Source organism: Mesoplodon mirus (assembly GCF_964341445.2).
Source record: "Mesoplodon mirus genome assembly, chromosome: 4".
In the NCBI taxonomy this organism is placed as follows: Eukaryota; Metazoa; Chordata; class Mammalia; order Artiodactyla; family Ziphiidae; genus Mesoplodon; species Mesoplodon mirus.
In genome coordinates this window covers 103,938,840-103,963,309 of record NC_138979.1, presented here as the reverse complement: position 1 = coordinate 103,963,309, position 24,470 = coordinate 103,938,840, and the positions used below count along the sequence as shown (strand labels likewise).

At 56.6% G+C, this 24,470-nt stretch overlaps 2 protein-coding genes across 2 annotated transcripts; one reads left to right on the top strand and one right to left on the bottom strand.

Moving 5' to 3' along the window:
• Window positions 1–8,280: 8,280 nt before the first annotated feature.
• Window positions 8,281–16,778, top strand: ITPKA (inositol-trisphosphate 3-kinase A; the record flags this gene model as incomplete). Its single annotated transcript, XM_082618014.1, has 7 exons — window positions 8,281–8,769; window positions 14,633–14,729; window positions 14,812–15,028; window positions 15,169–15,373; window positions 15,612–15,713; window positions 16,011–16,082; window positions 16,186–16,778. 7 exons carry the CDS (start codon window positions 8,281–8,283, stop codon window positions 16,387–16,389), a joined length of 1,386 nt encoding a protein of 461 aa, XP_082474140.1. The 3' UTR covers window positions 16,390–16,778.
• Window positions 16,779–17,187: 409 nt separating this feature from the next.
• LTK (leukocyte receptor tyrosine kinase) lies at window positions 17,188–24,293 on the bottom strand (the record flags this gene model as incomplete). Its single annotated transcript, XM_082618761.1, is given in 21 exon segments — window positions 17,188–17,478; window positions 17,580–17,599; window positions 17,602–17,669; window positions 17,745–17,785; window positions 17,789–17,876; window positions 18,196–18,250; window positions 18,253–18,296; window positions 18,496–18,667; window positions 19,459–19,611; window positions 20,005–20,051; window positions 20,053–20,101; window positions 21,261–21,417; window positions 21,653–21,671; window positions 21,673–21,784; window positions 21,932–22,095; window positions 22,708–22,756; window positions 22,759–22,825; window positions 22,829–22,872; window positions 22,970–22,991; window positions 22,993–23,114; window positions 24,290–24,293. Coding segments are annotated over 21 exon segments (1,788 nt in total).
• Between the last annotated feature and the right edge of the window lie 177 nt (window positions 24,294–24,470).

Genomic DNA, 24,470 nt, shown 5'->3' with positions numbered 1-24,470 from the left:
TCACACTGTAGCCATTTTGCCACTACCTCCCCACATGCAGCTAATGAAACTTTCATTCTGAGACACCAAAACACGGCAGGGAGCAAAGCCAACCAAAGAAGACAGAATGTTACCTTGTCACCTGAGTAGCCTACTTGGTGATTGGAGTCAAGACTGAGGACTTGTCTGCAGTCTCAGCTGAGGCAGGGCCTCTGAACTGAGATCTGGTCCAGGCATTGGCTTTATCCCACCAGCTGCGCTTCTTGGTGGTTCAGGGTATTTCTTGTGCTGGGGAATCGCAGCAGCAGCCCACTGCTCCACCCTGACCCCACCATGTGGTTTCAGTATTGAAGGGCGCGGCACCTAAGGCAGCTTTCTACATTTTTCACTTCCTTCCAAGAAGCAAAAAGGCCAATGTCCATATGCCTAGCTCATGATGTATAGGTCTGTTTGTCTTGCTTCTGACAGGTGCAGGGAAAGTCTACTGCCTGCAACTTGCCTTCAAAAAGAATGCGTTTGTTTTGTTTCTGTGAAGTCCTGACCTGTCACTCAAACTGTACAGATACTTGTAAATAAACTTTATGCCCTGTTTTAACAAGGGAATCAGATTTAGTCCAAGGACTGCATCCTGAGTGGCAACTCTCAAAGTCATGCTTTAAAAGTCCAAGAGAGTCTCTCTTTCGCTTGGTTTCTCTTCTTCCCCTACTCTTAGCCCTGCACCCCCGAAGTGAAAGTGGCTGTTGTCAAGTCTTCAGCCACCTGGTTCCCCAGAAGCCTCTCTGAGACAGTGGTTGACTAGAGCCAAGGCAACCTCCAACTGGCCTGGTTTACTTCCTACTTTGGAAGATAAAATATCACCAAGCTTTAACAGAACCAGGTGGGCCCCTGATAACACTGCCTAACACTGGGGAGAGTCTGGTCCTTCCAGCTTTCAGTTGGCTAAGCCACAATTCCTTTGTTAATCTGTTTTCAGCCTGTCATGAGTGTGAAGGGGGAGCCCAGGGGCTCTGAGTGTGCCTATGGAGGAAATACTGATGCCCTTCCCTCACGGCCCAAGCTGGGGAGATCTGTGAGGCTCACCACCAACACTGCATGAGGCTGTGTCTCAAACCTTTCTGACCATGTGTTAGCTAGGAAGCAAGATCCTGGATCAACTCTCCTTTAGAGATGGGAAGGTGGAGGTGGCAATCACAATGGTACAAGGCCAGTCCAAGCCTGCCTTTGGTGTTGGGAGAGGTGGGTCCCTGGGGCTCACCCAGCAACTGCGTCTCATGAGGTTTTCTTAAGCTCCCTATCACTCCAGCCGCCTGATTTTTGTTTATTTAATTAATTAATTTATTTATTTTTGGCTGCGTTGGGTCTTCATTGCTGGGCACGGGCTTCTCATTGCGGTGCCTTCTCTTGTCACAGAGCATGGGCTCTAGGCGTGAGGGCTTCAATGGTTGTGGCTCACGGGCTCTAGAGTGCAGGCTCAGTAGTTGTGGCGCATGGGCTTAGTTGCTCCGTGGCATGTGGGATCTTCCCGGACCAGGGGTCGAACCCATGTCCCCTGCATTGGCAGGCAGATTCTTAACCACTGCACCACCAGGGAAGTCCCCAGCTGCCTGATTTTTGGAAGCAGTGGGCTCCCTGGGAGCTAGAGAGCAGAGATACTGAGCAGAGGACAGCCTAGTCCAGTTATCTCCCAGGGTTCCCTGCTGTGAGGCAGCCACTTGCTGTGACTGCCTCAGGTGGAGGGATGCAAAGGCGAGAGGGGTGCAGGGTCCATCGACTTTTTCTGGAGTTGGGGGAGTGAAGGAGCTGACTTTCCTTGGGTGTCCTGGGTAGTGGTGTCCAGGAATGGGGAAGCCATGGACCTCCAGCTCAGATTTTTTTTTTGCGTGACTTCCCTGACCAAAGCGGCAGCTGAACTGCCTTGGGGAGGAGAGTGTCAGAGGGTTGGAGGGAACAGCAGCACTAAGGCGGGGGGGGGGGGGCAGAGGGGCAGCCTGCCTTCTCTGTAAGTTTCCCCAGGCCAGCCTCAGTGCCAGAGTTTCTTGGCCCTGAATAGGGGCTTAGCCAGTGGAACACAGGCACATCTAGGGCTTCCAGACTGTGCCCTGGGCTGGAGGGAGGACCTAAAAGCCACAAGGCAAGCAGGGTCAGTGCAGGGTTCATATCCCAGCTCTGCCACTTAACTACCTAGGGCTGAGCTGGTTAACTCTTCTGAGCCCAAGTTCCCCATCTTTAATATAAGATCTGTCAGGAGCCTGTTAAAGTGTTCCTTTCCTCAATAAGGGTTCGATAAATGCTGTTGTCAGTGAGAGTACAGGCCACTAGGCCTCGCAGGAGAGACTGTTGGGGCAGAGTGGCAGGGGTTGGGATGCAAGGGGCAGTGTGGTGAAATGGGGGTGGAAAGTCACAGGAGAACAGCCCGAGTGCTGGCAGAGGGCATGACTTGGCCCAGAGACTCCCGGCAGCCTCCACCTTGGGGGTCAAGAAACTCAGTCACCACATCGAGGTTCCAGTGGGCGCTGGGGCTGGCCTGGAGAACCGTCCAGAGAAAGACAGCTGCCTTTTGGTCCAAACTTTCTGCTGCTATTCTCTCCAGCCCCCAACACACTCCCTCTTTACTGATGGTCAGTCTGAAAGCATCCTCCCACTCCCAGCCCTCAGTGGCTCTGAAGGCCTCCACCTCGCCACTGCCCCAGCGGGCTCAGAAAGATTGTGAGGCCTGATCTCCCCACCACCACGGAGAGTAATTAAAACATTAAAAACAGTACCAAACCAGAAAATAAGTGTAAAGAAGTCCAACCATGTTCTGATCTCTTTCATGATGACTGACTACCTGATAACCGTCTTCAGAATATCACTTTTTTTCTCTCTCTTTTAGCTGTTGATGACCCTGCTTCACTAAGTTCATGTGGAGACCACATCTTGCTCAGCCATAAACACATTCACCTCTCCTGGAATGCACTGGTCTATCTCCACCGATTTTTCCTTGGAGAACTACTCTTCACCCTTCAGCACTCAAAGGCCACCTCCTCCAGGAAGCCTTCCCTGATTGCCCCTTCCCACTCGGGTTTGGGAGCACCTAGGCTTCCCCTAGGGCGGCACCCACCACGCTGTACTGTTGTTACTTGTGAGCCTCCCCCACCTCCACCACCATCCTGGAAGCTACTAGTGTCCTCCTCCGCCTAGCACTTAGTTAACGCCCAATAAACGTGGTGGAGGGAAGGGGGGCGGGGCAAGCCGACGTCCTTCCCGAGGACGTCCTTCCTTGCGTTCTGGGGCTTCTGATGCCACCTCTCCCCTCCATCGTGTCCCCAGACCGCGGCGCAAGCGGGAAGGAGACCCGGCGGTGCGGACGCCGCTTGCAGTAGAAGCCCAAGCTGTCCGTCCTATGGGTTCGACACGAGGCCGCGAGAAAAGCAGCTGTGGCAGATGGGAGCTATCCCCTCACCCGGGGCCGGTGTGTCACGGCCCCGACCACCCAACAGCCTCTGCCTCCATTCGGCCACTGGAGTCCCAGCGACCTTGGAGTCCGGGTCCGAGTGCCCCGCGGGGCAGACCCCGCCGCCTGCACGTACGCGCGCTCGCGGCTCTAGGTGTGGGGACCCCTGCCGGGCGCGCGTCCCAGCGGCTTCTCACAGTTGGGAGCAGGGGCCTCAGCTCGCAGGCGCGCTCCTGGCGCGTGGCGTGGGGCGCCCCTGCGGCCAACGCCGAGGCGGAGTGGGCATCTGCTCCACGGACCCGGGGCGTGTGCGTAGCTTCCCGGTGCCTCCGGGTTCCATCCAGCCACCGGAGGCTTTGTGGGCTCGGTCTCCGCGCACCCGGGGTGGAGGTCACTCTGGCAGGCGGAGATCACAAATGGAATTAGGAGATGCGCCCACCTCCCGCGGTTACAAGACTCCAGAGATGCCCTGGTAGGGACGTGGGGGACGGAGGACGACTGCACCCCGAACGTTCTTAGAGCAATCGCCTCAACACTGGGGGCTGCGTCCCGCGTCCCTGACCTCAGACGCTTCCAATCCCCTCTGCCTTCGCTTGGCCACTGGGAGACATTCTGCAGGTTCTGAGTTTTAGAGAGAGGGAGGAGGGAGAACCACAGGAACACAGGCTCCTGGGAGGGATGGGAAACCTTGTTTCTGAAGTGTGTCAGGAGAGAAAATGTTCTTATTGAACATACACAGGCGTGGTGACACATTTTGTTCATTTTAGAGGAGAGTGATTCAGATGGTGGCGGGTCAGTGAACGCTGCTAGATCCCAAGTCCTGCTAAACTGTCAGAAGATATTCCCAGGATATTCCCACAAATTCTATCAATTATGGGGTCAGAGATTGCGTGGGGAGGAGGAGAAACCCGGAGGCAAGGAAAAGGGTCTTGGGTTGTCAAATGAAGACAGCTGTTCACTTTTCTTTCCAGGAGGAAAAAGACCTCCAGTTCTTCACCGTCTGCAAGTTTTCATTGGGCCCTGGCTCTGGGAAGCCCTCCAGCACTCTCTCTACTGTGCCCTGGGCAGAGAAGGGCAACAGACTGACCAGGGTTGGGGAACTGTTTGCAGGAAGCAGCTGAAAGACCAAGGTCTCACTGAAAGTCCCTTGGAAACTGCTTTTTGTTGGGTCCTTTCTCGCTTCCTTCCATCAGAAGACAATGTAAAATGATGTACCATCACTCCTGGTAAGGAGCTACTCATTCCTGTATCCATTTCACCTTAGCACAATGCCTGGTTCATAGCAGCTGCTCAGTGGAAGTTTGTTTGCTCTGTAAATGATGAATGAGTCATAGGTATTGTCACAGAATATTGGAATCCTGGGGTCAGAAAGTCCCTTGGAGGACAGTAAACTAAGCACCACAGAGCATGTCTGGGAGTTGTTGACTAGAATGAGACTGTACCACCTGGTCTAAAGGAGCATATGCCACCCCTCTGCCTCCCCAACACACACACACACACACACACACACACACATCCCATAGAGGCTAGGCTCTCTCTGGAGAGGCTTTCAAATCTCCTCAAAACAACAGGTGGGGAACTTCCCTCGTGGTCCAGTGGGTAAGTTTCCACGCTCCCAGTGCAGGGGGCCTGGGCTCAATCCCTGGTCAGGGAACTAGATACTGCATGCTGCAACTAAGACCCAGCACAGCCAAAATAAATAAATAAATAAATATTGAAAAAAAAAAAAACAAAAAAACAAAAAACAGATGGCCCATTCATCCTCTCTCCCACAGGTGAGAGGCCCTGCCTCGGGGTCTTGGGAAGCAGAAACTGGCATAGAGATGGTAAGTGGTGACCTTGCTCCTGCCCCTGGGGCCACTGGTGCTGCCCTGTGGGTTGCGTAGAGGAGGAACAAAGCTAAATGGGCAGGCTAGGGAATAAAACCAGAAGCACCTCACCTCACACACCCCATTCTTTAGGCGCCCCCTTCCCCAGCTTTTGTGCCCCAGGGTTGTTACCCCCAGGAGGGATGTAGCCCTCATGCATGATAAGTCCTGAAGGACAGGGAGAGGGGTGAAGGCTCAGACACCCCAGGATGCAGGCCTCTAGGGTTCAGGAGGATCCCTGAAATGAGAGGCCACAAGAAGAAGAAAGATCAGTTCTCTCCTCAGACACATAGCTGACCTTGTGGATAAGGGACTCCCATGGCCCATCTCAGGTCAGCCACCTAATGACCATCAAAACCGTGAAACATTCTTCTTTGCCCTCATACCTCTATTTTTTTGCAGCACACAAGAGGCCATTCCTCCACCTAGGTAGTAGTCAGCCTGATTTTTCCACCCCTCTCTACTCACATCCATCTACTCAGCTTCAAAGACTGGGAAAACTGAGGCACAAAAACAGGATTCTAGGATTTGAAAGGTCATTCCTGGCTCACCTAAGAGGACATGAGAACCCTTTGACCTTGTCCCACAGCTATATTGGGACCCCTAAACCCTGCCCCCTTATGCTTTCTGCCTGTGGTAGGTGGAGGCAGACTCTGCCTTCACTGGATAAGGAACTAGGGACTGAACTACAAGTTGTTAATTTAAGAAACTGAGCATAGCACAGGAATAGAAGTTAGGATACACTCTGGCTTTTCCACCAACTAGCTGTGTGGCCTTGCACAAGTGCCTTAACCTCCTTGGTTGAGTCACTTAACCCCTTTGTTACTTCTGCTGTACTGTGAGGATGATAGAGGCATCTAAAAGTACTTCCCACTCTAAAATCTATGAAATTAACTCTCGTTTCAATATGCAATTCCCAGGTTTGCCCTTACCTTCCCAGTGATGAACACCTGGGCAGGTGCGGCAAAGACCTCTTCTTTGGTTGCTGGCCTCGGACAAGTGCCTAATACAAGAAGAAAAAGGAATTGCCCTGAGTTTTCTTGTGGCGGCCAGATTGACACCAGCTCCCAGCCTGCTCATGCCTCCAACGTTGCCCATCCATTGACTGGCACACAGGTGTGGAGTACATGTTCCCTCCTCTCGCTTCTCTTCCCACCTTTCCAGTTCTGACAGGTCCTTGCTGACTCTCTCAACCCTGGATTTGCCCCCAGTCTCCTCTCTGAGGGCAGTACCTTCCCAGCTCCCACCATTAAGCAGGGTAGCTCTGAAGGAGGGAGAGAAGTGAGAGCAAGAGACATGGGTGTTTCTGGGCCTTCAAGCCCTTGAGTACTCCCCTCACCCAAACACCCAGGCTCCTGAAGACCTCTGTGTCCCAGAGAAATAGCCATGTGTCTTCCCAGGTTCTCCACAGAGGACTTAAGTATTCAGACTCCTGTATTTCCTTCTTTCTCTCACTCCTTCATTCCTTCAGTTTCTCCTCCTTTCTCCCCCTCCCACTCTTTCTTCCACACTTTACCTTCTTCATCAATTCCCCCCCCAGGGATCTTCTCCTTTCTTCTTTGCTGAAGGCTCCCACTGTCTCTCTGAACCCTCCTTTTCTCTCCTCCTGGGCCATCCTTGAATTCTGGCTGAAGGGAGATAACGAAAGTAAGCTCCTCCTTTTGGCCTTCATCAGCTCAGAGGCCGTCCTTCTCAGGGCAGTCTCCCCAGAAGTCCCCCAATAACCCCTAGGCACCGGGCACCTGATGAGGGATTCTCACTCATGGCATTGGGGGGAAAACAGGAAATGCTGTGAAATGCTGACTTCTACACAAAGCAGCCTTTGCAGCTCAGCTGACCGCTAACATGCGAAGTGACCAAAGACCCGCCACTATGATGCCACTGCTGAGAATGTTGCAGTGTATGAGATCCTTCACCACCATTAGCACCCTCTTCCCAGTTTCACAGCCACAACTCTGTGGGTCAGGTGAGGTTTTCCTACGTTTACAAGTAAGAAAATGGAACTTAGAAAGGTGAAGAGACTGCCTAAAATCACATCTGGGGTGTGGTGAACCTGAGGCTGGCTCTTTCTACCGCTCACACTAAAATTACCAACGTTTTAGAGATAGCACATCTTTCATTTCATTCTCACATCAATCCTGTGAGGTGGACAACAACCCTAACAAGGAGAATCAGCAGTTCAAAGGAGGTGAAATGACTTGCTTACAGCCCCACAGCAGACTCCAAGCCCCGAACTCCAAAAGGAAAGGAGGAAGAAGGGCTCAGCCCTCGCCAGCCAGCAGCCAGGGATGCTGCCCAGGTCTCCACCAGGAAAACCTGGAGAGATTCAGGTCCCGCCCCCTGACCTTGTACTCTGCCAGCCGGGAAGTGGGGAGCTGGAGGGGTAGGGAGGGAGAGAAGCCTCAGCTCGTTCCCAAGACAGAGTCCCCACTTGGGCACATGCCCTGGGGTGAGGCTTCTTTGGGAAGCCGAAGGCCTTGAACTCTGTGCCGAAGGGGCCCCGGGCGGAGAAAAGTCCCGGAGACCTGGAAGCCCTAGCCCAGGATGGGTGGAACGCGGAAAGGAGCCCGAGGGACTGGGTGCGAGAGCAAGAGCTGGATCAGTTCCTCCCCTGCGGGGTCGGGGCCCTTGGAGTTGCCAGGAGGAATCTCCCGGGGACGCGGCACGGCGTGGGGCGGAGCAGCCCCTCCAGTCTTCTCGAGAGTGGGCACTGAGAGGCCGCGAGGGCCAGGCCCGGGTTTTGTGTGTTTCCAGGAGGTCTGGGCTTCTCGGCCACCCGGAGGAGCAACCGGGAGCCTTCCCTTCTGGGCAGGAGCCCAAGGAGGCCCGCGCTTTCTCTGAAAGTGAAAGGAGTGGGCGGGGGGCGCGGCCGAGGCGGGGCCCAGGCGAGCGGCCGCGCAGGCTCCGCCTCGGGGCAGTCTCAAGCCTGAGGGGCCGAGCGGCTCCAGTACCCGCCGCGCCGCGGGCTGGTGGGCTCCCCGGCGGCTCTCTTGCTGGGAAATGACCCTGCCCGGGGGCCCGACGGGCATGGCGCGACCGGGAGGCGCGGGGCCCTGCAGCCCCGGGCTGGAGCGGGCCCCGCGCCGGAGTGTCGGGGAGCTGCGCCTGCTTTTCGAGGCGCGCTGCGCCGCGGTCGCTGCCGCCGCCGCCGCAGGGGAGCCCCGGGCCCGCGGGGCCAAGCGGCGGGGGAGACAGATCCCCAACGGGCTTCCGCGGGCTCCCCCTGCCCCGGTGATCCCGCAGTTGACTGTGACGGCCGAGGAGCCGGACGTGACCCCGGCCAGCCCCGGGCCGCCCAAGCCGGAGGGTGGCTGCCTCCCGGCCGTGGGCTCGTCGCACCTGCAGCAGCCGCGCCGCCTCTCCACCTCGTCGCTCTCCTCCACTGGCTCCTCGTCGCTGCCCGAGGACTCGGAGGACGATCTTCTGAGCGACAGCGAGAGCCGGAGCCGCGGCAACGTGCAGCTGGAAACGAGCGAGGACGTGGGTCAGGTACTGGCCGCGGGGGCGGGGCCAGCGCGGGGCGCGGGGGCTGCGTGCGGGGACCTGCGTTGAGCTCTCTGCGGACCGACTCCTGCCCTAAGCTCCCTCCCCGGCGGGTCCCATTCTCACTCTTTAGGAGGGCATTGGGGTCAAAGGGAGGCGCCGGGCCGACCCCTCACTTTTACAGTGGTCACCCCGGTTCCACAGGCGAGTCACGGCCCGGGCCCTGGGGCGTCTAAGAGAGTAAGGAGGAGTCTGCGACCGGCCACTGGGAGCGGGGAGGGGGCGGGGGGGGAGCGTGACTTGCTGGCTGAGAGATGGTTGGAGGGATCGGAGGGGCTTAGCGCTGCCCCACGAACTCTCGGAGAGTGGGGTCAACGAGTCTCCCTCTCTGCCTCCCCCTCTCCCGCGCCGCGGCCCCACCCCCCGCCGTTGCCACGGTTTCCCTCTCCTGAGTGGGAGTGGAGCCGCGCTCCAGGCTCTGCTCGCTAGCCGCCGCCGTCTGCTCCCGGAGCCTGCACCAGGCGTGGACGCAGGGAAGGGAGGGGCGCGGGACTGGGAGCTCTGGCAGGGGGCGGAACGCAGCCCGCCTCCGCTTTACTCCTCCTAATTCTGGCCCGGGAGAAGGTAAACTGAGGCCGAAAGGGTGGTACCAGCCTGCTGACCTCCGCCTCTGGTAGCCTGGATGTTCCGGGGCCAGGTTTGACCCTCGGATAACCCAGGCTAGGGTGCGGTGAAGTCATTCCCGGTGCCTGCCCCTCCTGCATGTGCCGCGCCTAGGATAGCCGTCTTGTTCCCCTGGTTTTAACCAAGGCCAAATACTTCACATAACTATCCGCGGTCAACGCGAAAGAGTTGCTCTAGATCCACGTTATGCAAGTGTCCCTGTAGTGGAGGGAGAGGCGAAGGGCGCCCCGCAGGCTCTGGTGGCTCGGGGCCTGCCCAGAAGGGCGGTGAGGGCGGCGGACGCGCGCCGGGGTTGCCGGGGCCTGCTGGACCTGGGCTCCCCCCGCGCTCGGATTGGACGAGGCGCGGGAGTCACTGTAATGACTTGCCGTGGCTCCGTGACTCAGTTACCCCTGAGACTTACATTACCCAGAGGGCGGCGTGGTTTGTAAGTGACACAAGAGGAAGAAGGGAAAAGTCTCATAGAGCAGGAACACACTCCGCCACCAGGTGTAGGGTGCGGGGAGTCCCTCTCTCCTCCCCCGGCGTACCCTGATCCCCGATCATTCCTGGTGCAACCCTGGCGCCTGAAAGGAGGCGGGTGCCGCCCAGTGGTTTCTAAGGCGGTGATGTGGGGCAGTGAGAGTACTCCTCCCTCCCCACCTCCGAAAACCCAGAGCAGTAGCTGTGGGCCTACCGCTCCCCCGCTCAAATCTCTGACAGCTGAGAGGCGGGCGCTGGAGGAAGGGAGCCACGAGGGGAGCCCCCAGCTTCGCTCTTCCTCCCAAAGGCGGAGGAGGTCCCGCGGCCCAGGACCGTGTACAACGTAGACAGGCCAGCCTGGGTCAAGACTCCGGGGACCAGTCGCAGCTCTGTCTGGGCGTCTTCGGCCGGCCTCTCCCACTCTGGGCCTCGCTGTCACCCGGCGCGGCAGGAGCTGGAGCAGATGGCCGTTGAGAGCCTTTCCAGCTCCAGGGCGGCGAGTCCCAGGCCTTCCCAACCCCCAGCACGCCGGGGCCTCCCCGAAGGCAAACAGCCGAGGCAGCGGCGGCAGATAAGCCAGGGGCTGTTGACAGAGGCCGCCTGCGTCTGCGTGGAGGGCCCGGCTCGGACTTTGCCTCGCGGCCAGGCCGGGAGCAGCACAGTGCGCCCGCCCAGGCTGCCTTTAGGGCTTCCCCAGGTAGGAAGCAGAGCCCATCGGCTGGCTGACCGTGAAGGATGCACCTGGGAGAAGGGTGCTGAGGCAGTGCTCGGCAGCTTCCAGCTCGCCAGCCCCTTACAACTCAGGCCTGGGTGGACAACGGGAAGAGAGGGGAGGCTCTGCCCGGCTTGTACATCCTTCACTTCTCTTCCTAGGAGCTACGCACAGTCTTCCCAGAGCCTGGAGCTGGGCTCCCCGCAAGGTAGTTGGGACTGGGCAACCTGCCTCCCTCCTGGGTCCTCTCCTACGGTAGAGGGAAGAGTCATGGGCAGGGAAAACCATACAGGCCAGGAGAGGAGTTGGGGCCCTATCCCCAAGGGTGGCTGGCATGACTGTATTCTTAGGCCTTGTCTGCCTCTTAAAATAATTTTGGGGTGTTGCTCTAGCAGAAGAGAGGGTGTTTGACTCTTGTTCGTTTGGTTCTCTTCTCTCAGTGCTCCAGGATGGGTAAGGAGACCTGGATTCGATCCTGTCCTGGACCCAGAATTCCCACACTTCACTTCTCACTAATTATAGAGCAGAATTTAGGTTAACAGGCTTCCTTTTTAAAAAGCAAATGCCCCTGGGAGGGTGAAGTCGTGGGTCACTTATACCTTAGTGCAAATCATCTTATAAATTTAAACGGATTGTTCTCATCACCACCGCCACCAGGAGTGCTTATTTGATAGAGTATTGGGAACATGGTGAGGGGGTTGGGTGGTAGAGAGCTTTAGCCAGAGTCTGGATGGCTGGAGGTAGGGAGCAGAAGTCAGGAAGGATGGGGATGAACACCAAAGACGAAGCAAAGGATCCGTTCTGGCAGAAGATACACTGAATATCTGGTGTGATATGAGAAGGAGGAGAGTCCTCAGGGCTTCCAAATAGAGCTCAGACAAAGGAGGGTCTGAGGCTAGTATCCAGCTAAGCCCTGCCCAGAGAGAGATGCTCCCTGTCCAGCTCCATGAGTGAGGAAGTATCAGAGGGTCCTCCTGTGACTTCATCAAAGACTCTTTCACATGGTCAGCTCTCCTGAGCTTTTTGTCCCAAGATGTCTGGGTAGCCTCTTGGCTGTGAGTGGCTTTCCCAGACTTCTGTGGTGGAATAGACTGTACCAGAGGATGGAGTTTTAGCCCTCTTTTCAGCTAGATTTCACTCTGTAACATAATGAATCTGCTTTCTGATATTCATACAATAAAAGCCTTACCTGCTCAAAAATATATTCCCTGCTGTTGTTCGTGTGCCCAAATCCCCACCCACCCACCAAAGAATGATTCTCCCAGAACCTTTTTGGACACATGCATCTTTCTATGCATTATGTTCCCTGGGGGAGGTAGCTCCCTAAGATGGAAGACTACAGAGTTCCATGATACTTGCATCAACTCCTTCCATGTTTGACCATATGCATTACTGGCAGAAGAACTAAATCCTGTCATTACCAACCAACCTCAAGAGGTGGCTGAGAGGGCTGAGATGGCATTATGGGTGTGAAAGCCCTTTGTAACCCACATGGCTGGAGCCAGCCTTAGTCTTTGCTGCTCTTCGCTGATATGGTCCTCACAAAACTGTGGTGGGGAGAGTGGAGAGATGACCCCATGTTACCTCAGCTTGGGAGCAAGTCAATGCTATGTTATCACACATCAGTCAAGTGTCAGTAGCCCAGGACTGCAGGTACTAAATCCTCTTCTACCAGGCACACCTTCCACCTTCCAGCCTCACTCACTGCTCCCACATGATCCCAGAAGAAAGGATGATGCCGTTCTCCCATCTCACCTAACCCAAGGCTGGTTCCTTCTTCTACTAGGGTGGCTACAGAACTAGATGTACCCTCTGATGAAGTCCATTCTGGTCCCACTGTCCCCCAAACTCTGCCAGTAAGTCCCTAAAGCTGCCCGAAGCCCCACCATTAAACCCATCCCTTTGGATGAAGGGAAAGTGTCCAGCCAACAGAGAGGGGTCCCCAAACAGATCTCAGTGTTTCCTCAGTGATTAAAACATACCAGCTTGTGGCTGCAAATTGCTTCATCTTGTACAAAACTCTTTCTCCTGCAGGGTCCCCTTTGACCCCTAAAGGGAGTCTGGGTGGTAGCATGGATTTTGGAACCTGCTGGGGCAATTGAAGCATGAGGAGGGGGTTGAACTGGAGCTTAAGGCAGAGACTGGGGGCTGGGAGCAGGGATGGAGGGGATGTTAACTCTCTGAACTTTGATTGCCTTCCGTAAAATGGCAATAATTACCACCTCATGCACTTGCTCTGCATGTGCAGCAGCATAACGAATCTCAAACTGAGTGTGGGGGAAGAGGGATGGTGCCACTCAATACACACAGCACATACATCTTCCTGGAATTTTATTTGAGGATTTGGAGGTGGGAGAGTTTTATAATAAAACTTGGATTTATTATGCAGCATAATGCAAACCTTGCATGTATTTAAAGAGTGAAAAAGGGAGTTTTGAAAGAGATGTCATGCTTCTAGTGGGCTGCTTCTGGCTACACCCCCAGATCCCCAGGGATTGGAAAAGTGATCACACCCTAGTGTGCCATGTAGGGACTTCAGTAGGCAAACAGGAGCAATGCTGTCTGATGGAGATGAGAAGTGCCTGGCATGCAGTAGGCGGTCAGTAAATGGTGGCTCCTGTTATGGCAACAGCTAGGTCCAGAGGAAACAGGCTCACACAGATGAAATTCTCCCTTGGGTTCACTCAGATAGAAAGTGACAGAGCCAGGACTGGAACCAACTCCGGACTCCCCATCCAGTGCTCTGTCACTAACTTCCATCTCCTCCCCATGGAAAGGGGTTTTATGGTCATCAGCCTCCCCTGCTTAGGCCAGCATGCCAGTTCTCCCTCTCCCTGTTAGAACACCCTCTGGTCAGGGAAGCTGGATTCCTGGGTTCCACGCTTGTGGAGGCACACGTGTAACGCCTCTAAAAGGCAGGCACCCTGGGAGGAGGCAGCAGACACACTGTTTGGAGGAGCAAACCTCTGCACTTCAGTGGGTAGACACAGGACTGATGAGTTTGCGGTGGGAAGAGGAAAGGTCCAGAGGATGAGATACTCTCAGGACTGGCTGAAGGCTAGACACAATGGTCAAGAGGCAAAAGGTACACCAAAATCTACATTTCCCTCCCAATTTCATCTAAGATGACAGACCCTCAGCTCTGTATCCCATTTTCAAAGCCCAGGTTTCTGGGTCCAGATCAGGACTAAGGGTGCCCTGGGCCTTTTCAACTGGCTAGGAGTGAGATGGCCTCTAGGGATAGCAAGAGGACCTTGGGGAGCCCAAAGCCACTCTTTCTCCAGGCCCTACCAGGCTGGCCTCCCTGCCCTGGGCCTATGTAATGGTTTGTTTCCATGTTTGTCTTTCTCCTTAAATGAGAGGAACCAATGGTCCCAAGTAAATGAAACAATAATCCAGATTTGTCCAGCTACTGCTTCATGCCAAGGAATGGGTTGGGGGTGGGGGCATCTGTCACACTCAAGCCTCATTTACTACTCACAACAACCCAGCGAGAGTGGTTATTTCCCCATTTTACAGATGAAGAAACTGAGCTCAGAGGCTTCTCAGGCCGCAGAATATCCGGAGGCATTGGTAGAAATGCACATTTTTGGTCCCACCCCAGACTGCTCAGAATTTCCCTGTCGTGGACCTGAAAATCTGCATTTTTTTAAACAAGAGTGACCACCGTGTGATTCTCATGCTCACAAAAGTCCTAAAACCTCGACAGAGCAGTTTAGTAACCTGTCCATGCAGCTTTGGAGCAGCAGAACTGGGGTGCAAACGTGAGCTTTCTGACGCTGAGCCCAGGGCTCTTTTCAGCACACTGAAGAGCTGGATGTCTGTCAACTCCATGTGCTTGTCTCAGGGTCCGCCACACAGGCTCACAATAAACTTTCCCTGAGCGAATGAATGATTGACTCATCAGGCCCTAGCTGCTTATTGTAAGGTTGGGCTGGGCGAGACCACGTTCCAGAGGAAGGAGGGCTTATGCAGACGCTAACTTACAGACCGGGACCGTGTCGCTTTCAGAAAAGCCACTGGCAGAAGATCCGGACCATGGTGAATCTGCCCGTCATGAGCCCTTTCAAGAAGCGCTACGCCTGGGTGCAACTGGCGGGGCACACGGGTGAGCACGGGGCAGGCACGGGGGAGGTGGGTGGAGGCGGGGAGGAAGGGACTAGGCAGCACTAACTAGCGCCTGCCCGCAGGGAGTTTCAAGGCGGCGGGCAGCAGCGGGCTGATTCTGAAGCGTAGCTCAGAGCCCGAGCGCTACTGCCTGGCACGGCTCATGGCGGACGCGCTGCGCGGCTGCGTGCCCGCCTTCCACGGCGTGGTGGAGCGCGACGGCGAGAGCTACCTGCAGTTGCAGGACCTGCTCGACGGCTTCGATGGGCCCTGCGTGCTTGACTGCAAGATGGGCGTCAGGTACGCGTGCCCTACCGGGCAGGTGGGAACCTGTAAAGGGCCCGGGGCGGGGACGAGCTCTCTACGCGTGCCCAAGGCCGCGCTTTACAGGGTCCGGGTGTGCGCCCGCGCAAGCCCCGCCGCTGTCTGCGCCTCCGTAGGACTTACCTGGAAGAGGAGCTGACCAAAGCCCGCGAGCGGCCCAAGCTGCGGAAGGACATGTACAAGAAGATGCTGGCCATAGACCCTGCGGCACCCACCGAGGAGGAGCACGCGCAGCGCGCGGTCACTAAGCCGCGCTACATGCAGTGGCGAGAAGGCATCAGCTCCAGTACCACGCTTGGCTTCCGCATCGAGGGCATTAAGGTGAGCCAGGCCCACTTCGCCTTGCACCTCCCGAGCCCTTCCCCCGCCCCAGCCCCACTGGGCGGTGTCTGTCCTCCATGTTGACCTCCCACCCTGACAGTCCCCGGAAGAGGCAACCTCTGGCGGCAGTCTCGCTGTCCCTGGCATTCAACGTCCCGGAAGGTACCGCTGCTCTGGCCTGATCCTCTCCCCTCGGGCGGGCACGGGACCCCTGACAATTTCTGCCCACCTCCTACAGAAAGCCGACGGCTCCTGCAGCACAGACTTCAAGACCACGCGAAGCCGGGAGCAGGTGATTCGCGTCTTCGAGGAGTTTGTGCAAGGGGATGCCGAAGTGCTGGTGAGTGCGGGATCCCAGAACCCTGAGGTGTTGGGGAGCCTGATACCTAGGGGTGTCCCCAGGTCAGGTCAATTTATGTAGCACCCTACCCTATGTGACCCCCATCATAGCATTTATCGCATTGTGTTGTAATTGCTTTACATTCCTTCCCTTCTGGCTGCGCGCCACGTGGGGGCCTGTGCCTTCCTCACCACGGTATTTGCCAAGCCAAGCATGCATCATGGCGCTCCTCATATTCGCAGAGGTTCAACTGGTATTTAGTTAATTTGTTCTCCTCTCCTACTCTACCCTCTCCAGAGGAGGTATCTGAACCGCCTGCAGCAGATCCGGGACACACTGGAGGTCTCTGAGTTCTTTAGGAAGCACGAGGTAAGAGGAGTAGGCTCAGGTACCGGGTCTGTGGTCTGTGAGGGAACAGGGTGGAGGGCTTCTCCGGATTAGAGCCGTAGCCTGACGGTGTGGGACTCGGCAGGTGATCGGCAGCTCGCTCCTCTTCGTGCATGATCACTGCCACCGCGCCGGCGTATGGCTCATCGACTTCGGCAAGACCACGCCCCTCCCCGACGGCCAGACCCTGGACCACCGGCGGCCCTGGGAGGAGGGCAACCGAGAGGACGGCTATTTGATGGGGCTGGACAATCTCATTGGCATCCTGGCCAGCCTGGCTGAGAGATGAGGCTGGGCCCCGTCCCCACGGACCGGAGGGTCTGACAGAAGGACGTGCGCCTGCATCCCCGCCATGCATGCAGGCGAGAGACTGAAACCCCGCGGTGCGGGGCGGTTCATACGGTACTATAGGGCCAGGTGCCGACCACTACAGGACACACTGCACGCGCAGGGCCTGGCCCCCATAAAAGCCCCAGTGTTCCCAGAGCTGATGACACTAATTTACCGGGCGAGGGAGGAGTAGAAGTGGGATGAGTGGCTTCTTCTTCAGCCCAGCTCTTCTGAGGGGGCTCCATACCTCTCCAGAGAAGCCAGATAATGAACTTTATTTCACAGGTACTAGATCTATTGGTCTGACCTCCCACACTACAATGGACTCCCCTTCCCAATAAAACTCAAAGACACCAGCTTTGACTCATGCCTCATCCCCTCCCTCCTCTGGTCCCTTCTTTCTCAGTTCCCTGGCATCCCTCACATCCACTCAGATCACTGGAGGATATGAGAAGAGCTCTTTATTACAGGTATCTGTAGTGTTGGGGGCTGCCCAGATGGAGGATGCTAGTGGGGTAAAGGCAATCTAGAGAAGGCTTCCTGCAGGAGGCAATTTCAATTCCCCACCTACACCTGGGAGTTGGGGGAGTACCCTCTGGTCCCAAATATCAAAGGCTGGGAGTGGCCAGACTCTTGCCCAGGAGGCCTGAGACTGGTTTCCAGGATGGAGGGTCCATGGTGCCAGGCCAGCCCTAAGACAGGCCCAGACATACAGCACAGGCTGTGGGGGACAGAGGCTACTTGGAACATAAGCCACCTAGAAGCCTGGGGAGGAGTGCAGGGAGGAACTGCTACCCTCAGTGCCAGAGTCCTCACCCTCAGGGCCCTTTGGGACCCAGGAACCATAGGTGGGATTCCAAAGGTTCTGAGGTTGGAGACCCCTGGATTTGGAGGGCTTGAGGCCAGGGGCCAAGGAGGCTCCCTCCCCAGACTTGGTTCTTGGGTCTGTGGACATCTTAGGTCCCCCAAAGATAGGGTCCCCAGCCCCTTCCTCCTCCAGGATGGGTCCCAGTTCCACTGGAAGGGGTGAATTCAGCACATCAGGGTTCTGTAATGGGATGGTAGGGGAGCAGGGGGCCACAGTGCTGTTTTATGGCTTCCCTCTTGACCCCCAAGTCCAGGGTGGTCAGGACAGGTCAGGGGGCACACCTGAGTGTGGTATTGAAGACCTCCAAGATGCTGGCAAAACTAGGGTGAAGTTCAAGCTGATGCTGCCAGCACTGGGTCATGATATGGTACCTGGGGAGAGGCAGGAGTTCATGCCAACCCATGGCTGTGAAAGACCTCCCTCCTGAGGCAACACTCCATACTCACACAGGCCTTGGACAGCCCCTGAGGGGGTCCATCCACCCCCCTCAGATGACAGAGTCCAGCACCTCCTGATCGGTGTGCCAAGAGTAGGGCATGTAGTCCAGTGAGATCTCCCAGAGCAGCACTCCAAAAGACCTGCATCAGGGGCTTCCCTGGTGGCGCAGTGGTTGGGAGTCCGCCTGCCGATGCAGGGGACACAGGTTCGTGCCCCGGTCCGGGAGGATCCCACATGCCGCGTGGAGCGGCTGGGCCCGTGAGCCATGGCCACTGAGCCTGCGCGTCCCGAGCCTGTGCTCCGCAACGGGAGAGGCCACAACAGTGAGAGGCCCGCATACCACACACACACAAAAAAAGACTTGCATCATAAGTGGGAGGAGCTAAGTGAAGCCCATCAGGCACAGCTTCCCTTTCCCTCACATGAGGTGGCCCAAGGCAGGGGAGGGTGTGTTATCACCAGGAGTCTGTCTTGGATGTGAAGATGCCCTCCAGGAAGCCCTCTGGGGCATCTACTTGACAGGCAGCAGAGCCTGGCTCCCCTTGCGGTAATAACTGGCCCTACATGAGGGAGGAGAGGAGTGATGAAGTGTTTCAATGGCCCAAAGGTGCTGGTAAACTCCCTACACAAGGGGTTTGGACAAGATGTTCTCTGGGATCCATAATTCACCACAACAGGGAGCAGGATGGAGGGTGGGGATTCAGAGCGCACAGGTTCTCAGAAGGAGGGGAGGACGCAGCTGAGCAGAATGACATTTACTGGAAAACCTCTGTAAGCCCTGGGGGCAGAGGCCAGGACTGGGCTGGGCCAAGCCCCACCTGGAAGTAGTAGGGGTTGGGGGTTGTCCTGATGGTGGAGGTGAGCTTGCTCCGCTGGAGCTCAGGGCCTGGCAGCCTCATCCACCACAGGCCCTGCCACTTCTTACGGTTCACTGAGGGTGGGAGGAAAAACGGCATACTCTCTACCTGGCCATCAGGCCCGCCCTGACTTGCCCCCTTCCCAGGACACCTCTCCAGATGCCCATTAAGATAAATGTTGTCCTCAGGCCTCCCCAGCTGCTTCTACTCTTAGAACCCCAGAGGAGTCCACCACAGCTCTGCTGGGAGTAGAGGTCTTGAAATCAGCCACGTCTGCCCCTGGGACCCCACAGAAGCCCATCAGTTCAGTGGAGAAATCAGCCATGCTTGCTGGATGCTCCATACCCAGAATCAGGACCCCACACACCATAGGGAGTCTCAGTGTCAAGATCAACATCACAGCCACCTTCAGAATCAAAGGGTCTGAGGGGTGGGCAGCTCTAGAGAGAAAGACACATCTCCAGTGGGAAATGCCTCTCTGTCCCTCTACCCCAAGTTTTGCCCATGCCTCAAGACTCAGCTCAAGTGTTAACTTTTCCATGATGCTTTCCCCACTTATCCTAAATGAATGCAGCCTCTCCCTCCTGAGAAGCCCTAAAATACTTTACACCTCCCATGGCAATTGTCACTATGAGATATATCTAGGTATAAATGTAGATGTATATCTAGAGATAGTGATAGATATCTCCCCTCACACACTAGACCACTAGACTATGTGCTCCTTGAAGGCAGAGTTGCACTTCCAAATCCCCTGCCCAACACCCAACACGGTGCCTGGCACACAGCAGGCATCCTTCCCATGCCCTACTGCTCCCCACAGCCCATGGCCCCAGGAGTCCAGACCTCAGACACAGGCAGGACATACCCATGCAGGTGATGTTATCTGCAGCCAGCTCCATGCCCTCTGGGCACATGCATCTGGCCAACTGGAGCTCTGCCTGCCATTGGCAGATTTTCAAAAGGCAATGACCGCGATTGAGGTATAATCGAATCTCCACCTCTCCATGGCTCTCCATGACTATGAGTAAAAGAACTCACATTGCGGGGTGAGCATGGGGGGCATACGTACTTTTTCCAGCCTCATGGTTAATTTTAGCCCTGGACTTTGGAACAAGGAGCAGTGCCAGGCATCTAGGGTGGGTGGGAGAGTTCGGGGGACTTCTGTCAAGCCTGTATGCTTCCTCTTCTGGGATCCTTGAGCTTGCAGGTAGCTGAAGAGAATTCATAGCAAGAGATATTTGACAAGCAGACCAGAATGCCCCATACCGGCTTTACAACTGACAGCCCAGTTCCCAAGTATTCTTGTGCTGTGCAAGAACAGGCAGTTCACGGTGCAGAGTTGGTGGCTCAGATGGGAGGGATTGAGGAAAAGGGCTAGGCTAGCTGAAAGGTGGGGGATAGGGGCCAACACCTGGCAGAGGCTGCAGGTAGAGCTCTCTGTTGGGGTGTATGAAGGACCCCATCTTCCCCATCAGCCCAGAGGATGTCAGCCTCTGAGGCATTGCCCCCTGGAAATTGAAAGAGGGTTTAGCTACAAAATGGGGGATTAAGGGGCACACAGCTGCCTCACAGCTGGGAAGCTGGCTTATGAACAGTGGGGAAGCTGGAGTCTCCCAGTGGAAACCCCAGTGTGGTCTTCTCTACACTCACATTACAGTACAGGTGCTGCCAGCTTGCATGTGGGAGCTGAGGGGCCAGAGAAGTGGGAAAGGAGTAATCAGCTGGAATCTGAAGGCCTGGTTCACGTCGGCTGGGATGGCTCCTTGTCTGTCTGCACCTCTCTAATCTCATGTCCTCAGCTATCAAATGGAAGAGGCTCAAACCACATATTCCACTTCTGTGATAATGGAGACGATGCGTATAAAGTACTTACGAACAGTACAGCCCAGACAGACACAAAGGCTCTGTTTCTTTATAGCAGTGGTTTCCAAACTCTGGAGTGTATTAGAATCACCTAGAGGACTGACTAAAACACAGATAGTGGGACCCTCCCCTAAAGTCTCTGATTCAGTAGGTTGAAGGGGGCTGAGAATTTGCATTTCTAACAACTTCTTAGGTGGTGCTGATGCTACTCGCTCAGGGACCACACTTTGAGAACTGCTGACTTAAACTATCCCTGCCTTTCTGCCTCCCTGCTCAGCCTGCTAACTCAGCCAGCTGTAAGTTCCTGGGACTGCTGCAGATCGAGGACGGGACTTGTGATGACAAAGGTCCTGGATGTAAAAGAAAATCGAGGGAGTCCTATCTGCACGTGTGATTTGCAACTTATGTGACCTCCTTTTCTAACAGCTATTACTCTACCTACTCTGACCTGAAGCGTAGCTCAACACCTTTCCTAACTCAACTATCTCCCGAGGGACTAGGTCTGTTCTAAGGCTCTAACCCCACTTCACTCTCGGGGCTGCCCAGATGCCCTCCCCAAAAGTTCACCTACCCGGGTGGCCGCCGCCGTCTCCACTGAAGCCGCCGGCTGAGGCCCAGCCAAGCGTAGCCCAGGCCTCCCTGCAGCCCTGGCCACCCTCCGCTCCCTTCCGCGGTGAGCGGCCGGCCGGCGGAGAGGGGGCCCGCGACGTCTGGCCGTCCCCTCCACCTGCAGAGAGACCGCGGGATGGCCGGACGCGGGGAGGGGGAGCACGGCCTCCTCCCCGCCGCAGCCCGCGCCCTCACCCGCCGCCCCGCCTCTCCCGCTGCTTCCCGGCGCCGCCGAGCGGTTCCGCAGTTTTTCAGGGGTGGCCTGAGTCCGGCCTCGGTCTTCCCGCCTCAGGTACGCCCTACCGCCTCCTCCGGCCGCCACCAGCAGCGGCTCCAGCTCGTGGGCGCGCAGCTACGCGCAGCGGCGTTCAGGGGCGCGCCCTCTAGCCGTCGAGCGACGACCCGGGCGCTGGGTGAGGGGCCCCGAGCCCCACCCCGGGGACTGGAGTAAGCGAAGGGGCTCTCAGCCAGGCCCAGGACTCTGGGGGCGCCAAGGAGCTCGTGTGCGTGCGCGCCCGCGCGAAGGTTTGCGACCTCAACGCTGAGCGCTGGAGGCGGGAGCGGCCCGCGCCGAGGCAAGGAAGTACCGGAAAGACGGCGGTGGCAATCCCCATCCGCTCCGACTCCTGCCCAGCTCCGCGACCCCGGAACCCCTCCGATCCCCTCCGTCGCCGCGTGCTCCTCAGCGGCCGGAGACTCTCCGAGGCAGAACGAGCTGGCTCTCCTGGCTCCCCGGCGGGCGTCCAGGACCGGAATCAGCGGGGGTCCGGGACCCTCCGCTCTCAGTGCTGAGGTCTTAACCCCAGGAGCGCCCTCTCCTTCCACCCAGCCCTCGCCCTGGGGCGCTTGAGCCGTCCCCCTCTCACTGGCTCCGCTTACTCTCGGACAGGCGTCCTCTCCCTGCTGACCTACGAGGATGTAAGGCAGCTCCCCGCGACCAAGGGGGAAAACGGCGGAGAGGAAGACTCCATGCGCCGGTGACAGGTGGTTCTTGGCACCTTTGCCGCCCGCGGCTCCATAGGCTGAGATCCTGCGGAAAGCAGGCGCTGAGTCCACGGCCCTTGACCATCGGTCCTCGGCCGCCCGCCTAGGGCAGAGATTGCTGACAGAGGCAGCTTCAGAAGTTCTTATCTGAAGGACTTGGAAGACGTAGTCGATTTTGAAGGAATGGGGAGACTTAGGTATGCACACCATAAAATTAGATTTTACTTTTTTTTTTTTTTTTTTTTTTTTTTGCTGCGTCGCTAGGCTTGCGGGATCTTATTTCCTCGATCTGGGATTGAACCCGGGCCCCCAGCAGTGGAAGCACAGAGTCCTAACCACTCGACCGGCAGGAAATTCCCTAGATTTTACACTTATTTCGCGAGGCTTAATGGAGACGGAGGGAAGCTCAAGCCACCCTTGGTGGCTGGTTAGGGACACTCCACTTGGCAGGAACAGGCTCCTGGGTACGGCTAATTTGGTAGCGACTATTGCCACCTTTCCCCGGTTCCGCTGGAAGAAGGGACAAAGCCGCCCTGGCCGCTTGTCACTGCGGAATACCCCAAGACGCAAAGTGGTGCGTACATAGCCTTGGTTCCCCCGACCACAGAACCTCAGATTCGCAGGTCACCACCCTTATCTATTCCGGCTCCGCACTTACAGAGGCCGGCCGGCGCCCGGTGCCCACCACAACTGCACGCCTTTCAGAGGCCTAGCGGCCCCACTGTCACCACCACACTGCTGCCGGTGTAGTCCCAGCCACACTGTGTGGGCCCGTGTCAGCTGCTGGCCCTGCAGGTGGAGAACAGCCAACGCCCCTCCGGGCCTGGGAGCAGGGAGGGAGGAAAGGGTCAAGAGCACCTGCCCCGGCCTGAGGGTCTGCGGTGGTGAGTGGAGAAGGGAGGAAGGGGCTAGGAGCTCACCTGGGGGAATTAGGGGAGAGGTCTGGCTCACAGTGGCTAGGCGGTGTGGTGATGTTCAGGTCCCAGGGGCTTGGAACTGGCAGGGGCAAGGGTGAGGAGGGGGGAAAAGGTGCCTGGGACCCCAAGCTGGAGCAGAGAATAGCACCTGAAAGGTGACAGGGCAACAGAAGGGTTGGGAGAGGGCACAGAGGTTAACAGGATGGGAGATGAAGAGAAGGCTGCCCTAGCCTCTCACAGCCACACTCCTACCCCCACCCAGTCAGGGCACACCAGCACCTGGAAGCGGGCCCCAAGACAACTCTGGTCGCTGAAGGCAGGGCTGAGGGAGGGGGGTGGAAAGGGTGGTGGTGCCCGCTTTTGTCTCTGCAAGTTTTTCCCCTGGAGAGCCCTTCCCAGTGGATGCCTTGGGCACCAAGCTGAACTCGGTCCTTCAGGTCCCCCGTCTTTTCTCGACTTACCTTGGTGGTTCTGCCCCCGAGGCGGTGCTGAGACCCTAGGGCCTGTCCCTCCTTCCCCAGCCGATATCTGGATCCTCAGATTCAGACACCCCTGCAATTCTCTGCCTGCACTCCCCACACACCGACCCAGGAGCTTTGGCTGCAAGAGTTCGAGGCCTCTGCAGGAGCCACTTGGGACCCCTTCTGTCTCGACTGTGGTCCCCAAGCCTAGGAAGGTGCCTCTAACATGATGGTTCCCTGACTGCCAAAAGGCACTTACCCACGGCTCTGAGCCACAGCAGCAGCCAGCTGAGCGGACTGGCCCACTGCAGCTAGAGTGGCAGAGTCAGACCTTGCGACTTCAGCCCAGATTGCCGCTTATAGGAGTGTCCAGTCGCTCGCTGGAGACCGCTGGGTCCTAAAGCCGGCCTGGCCACTCCCACCTCAGACCCCAGGATGCGAAGGATCTTAGGGTTCACCTCGTACAATTCCGTTGCCTGCGTCAACTCTGTGCACAACTTACTGTGGTTTTGGTGACTTGATGTCAGAGGACCAGAGCGCTAGTACTAGTGTCCCTAGTCAATTGGTTTTGGTGAAGAAATCACAACAGCTCTGAGACAGTTTCTCTACCACCTGCAAAACCATAGGAAGGGAAGTTTCTCTGTAAACCACAAAGCACCCGACAACTGAGAGGGCCACACAGCCGTCAGGTGGTTTTGTGTCTTCCTCATTCTTTTGCTCAAAATACCAATGTTAGTGGCTGAGGCCTGCTTAATATAAAACACTGAAAAAAAGAAGTTATAGTGGTTAGCTACTTGGTAACGTCTCTGAGTGTAGAGTGCCGGGTGTAGACACAACAGTGATTTTTTTAAAAGTTTGGTACCCATGCCTTATTTAACTCTCACTGTGAGGTCACAGAATTTACTTTGCAAGGTCCCTGTAAATCAATAGTTCTCCAAGCATGGTTGGTTCTGGACAGCAGCAGTACCTGGGGACTCGTTAAATGCAAATTCTTGGGTTTCACCCTAGACCTACTGAATCAGAAACACTGCTGGTAGGGCCCG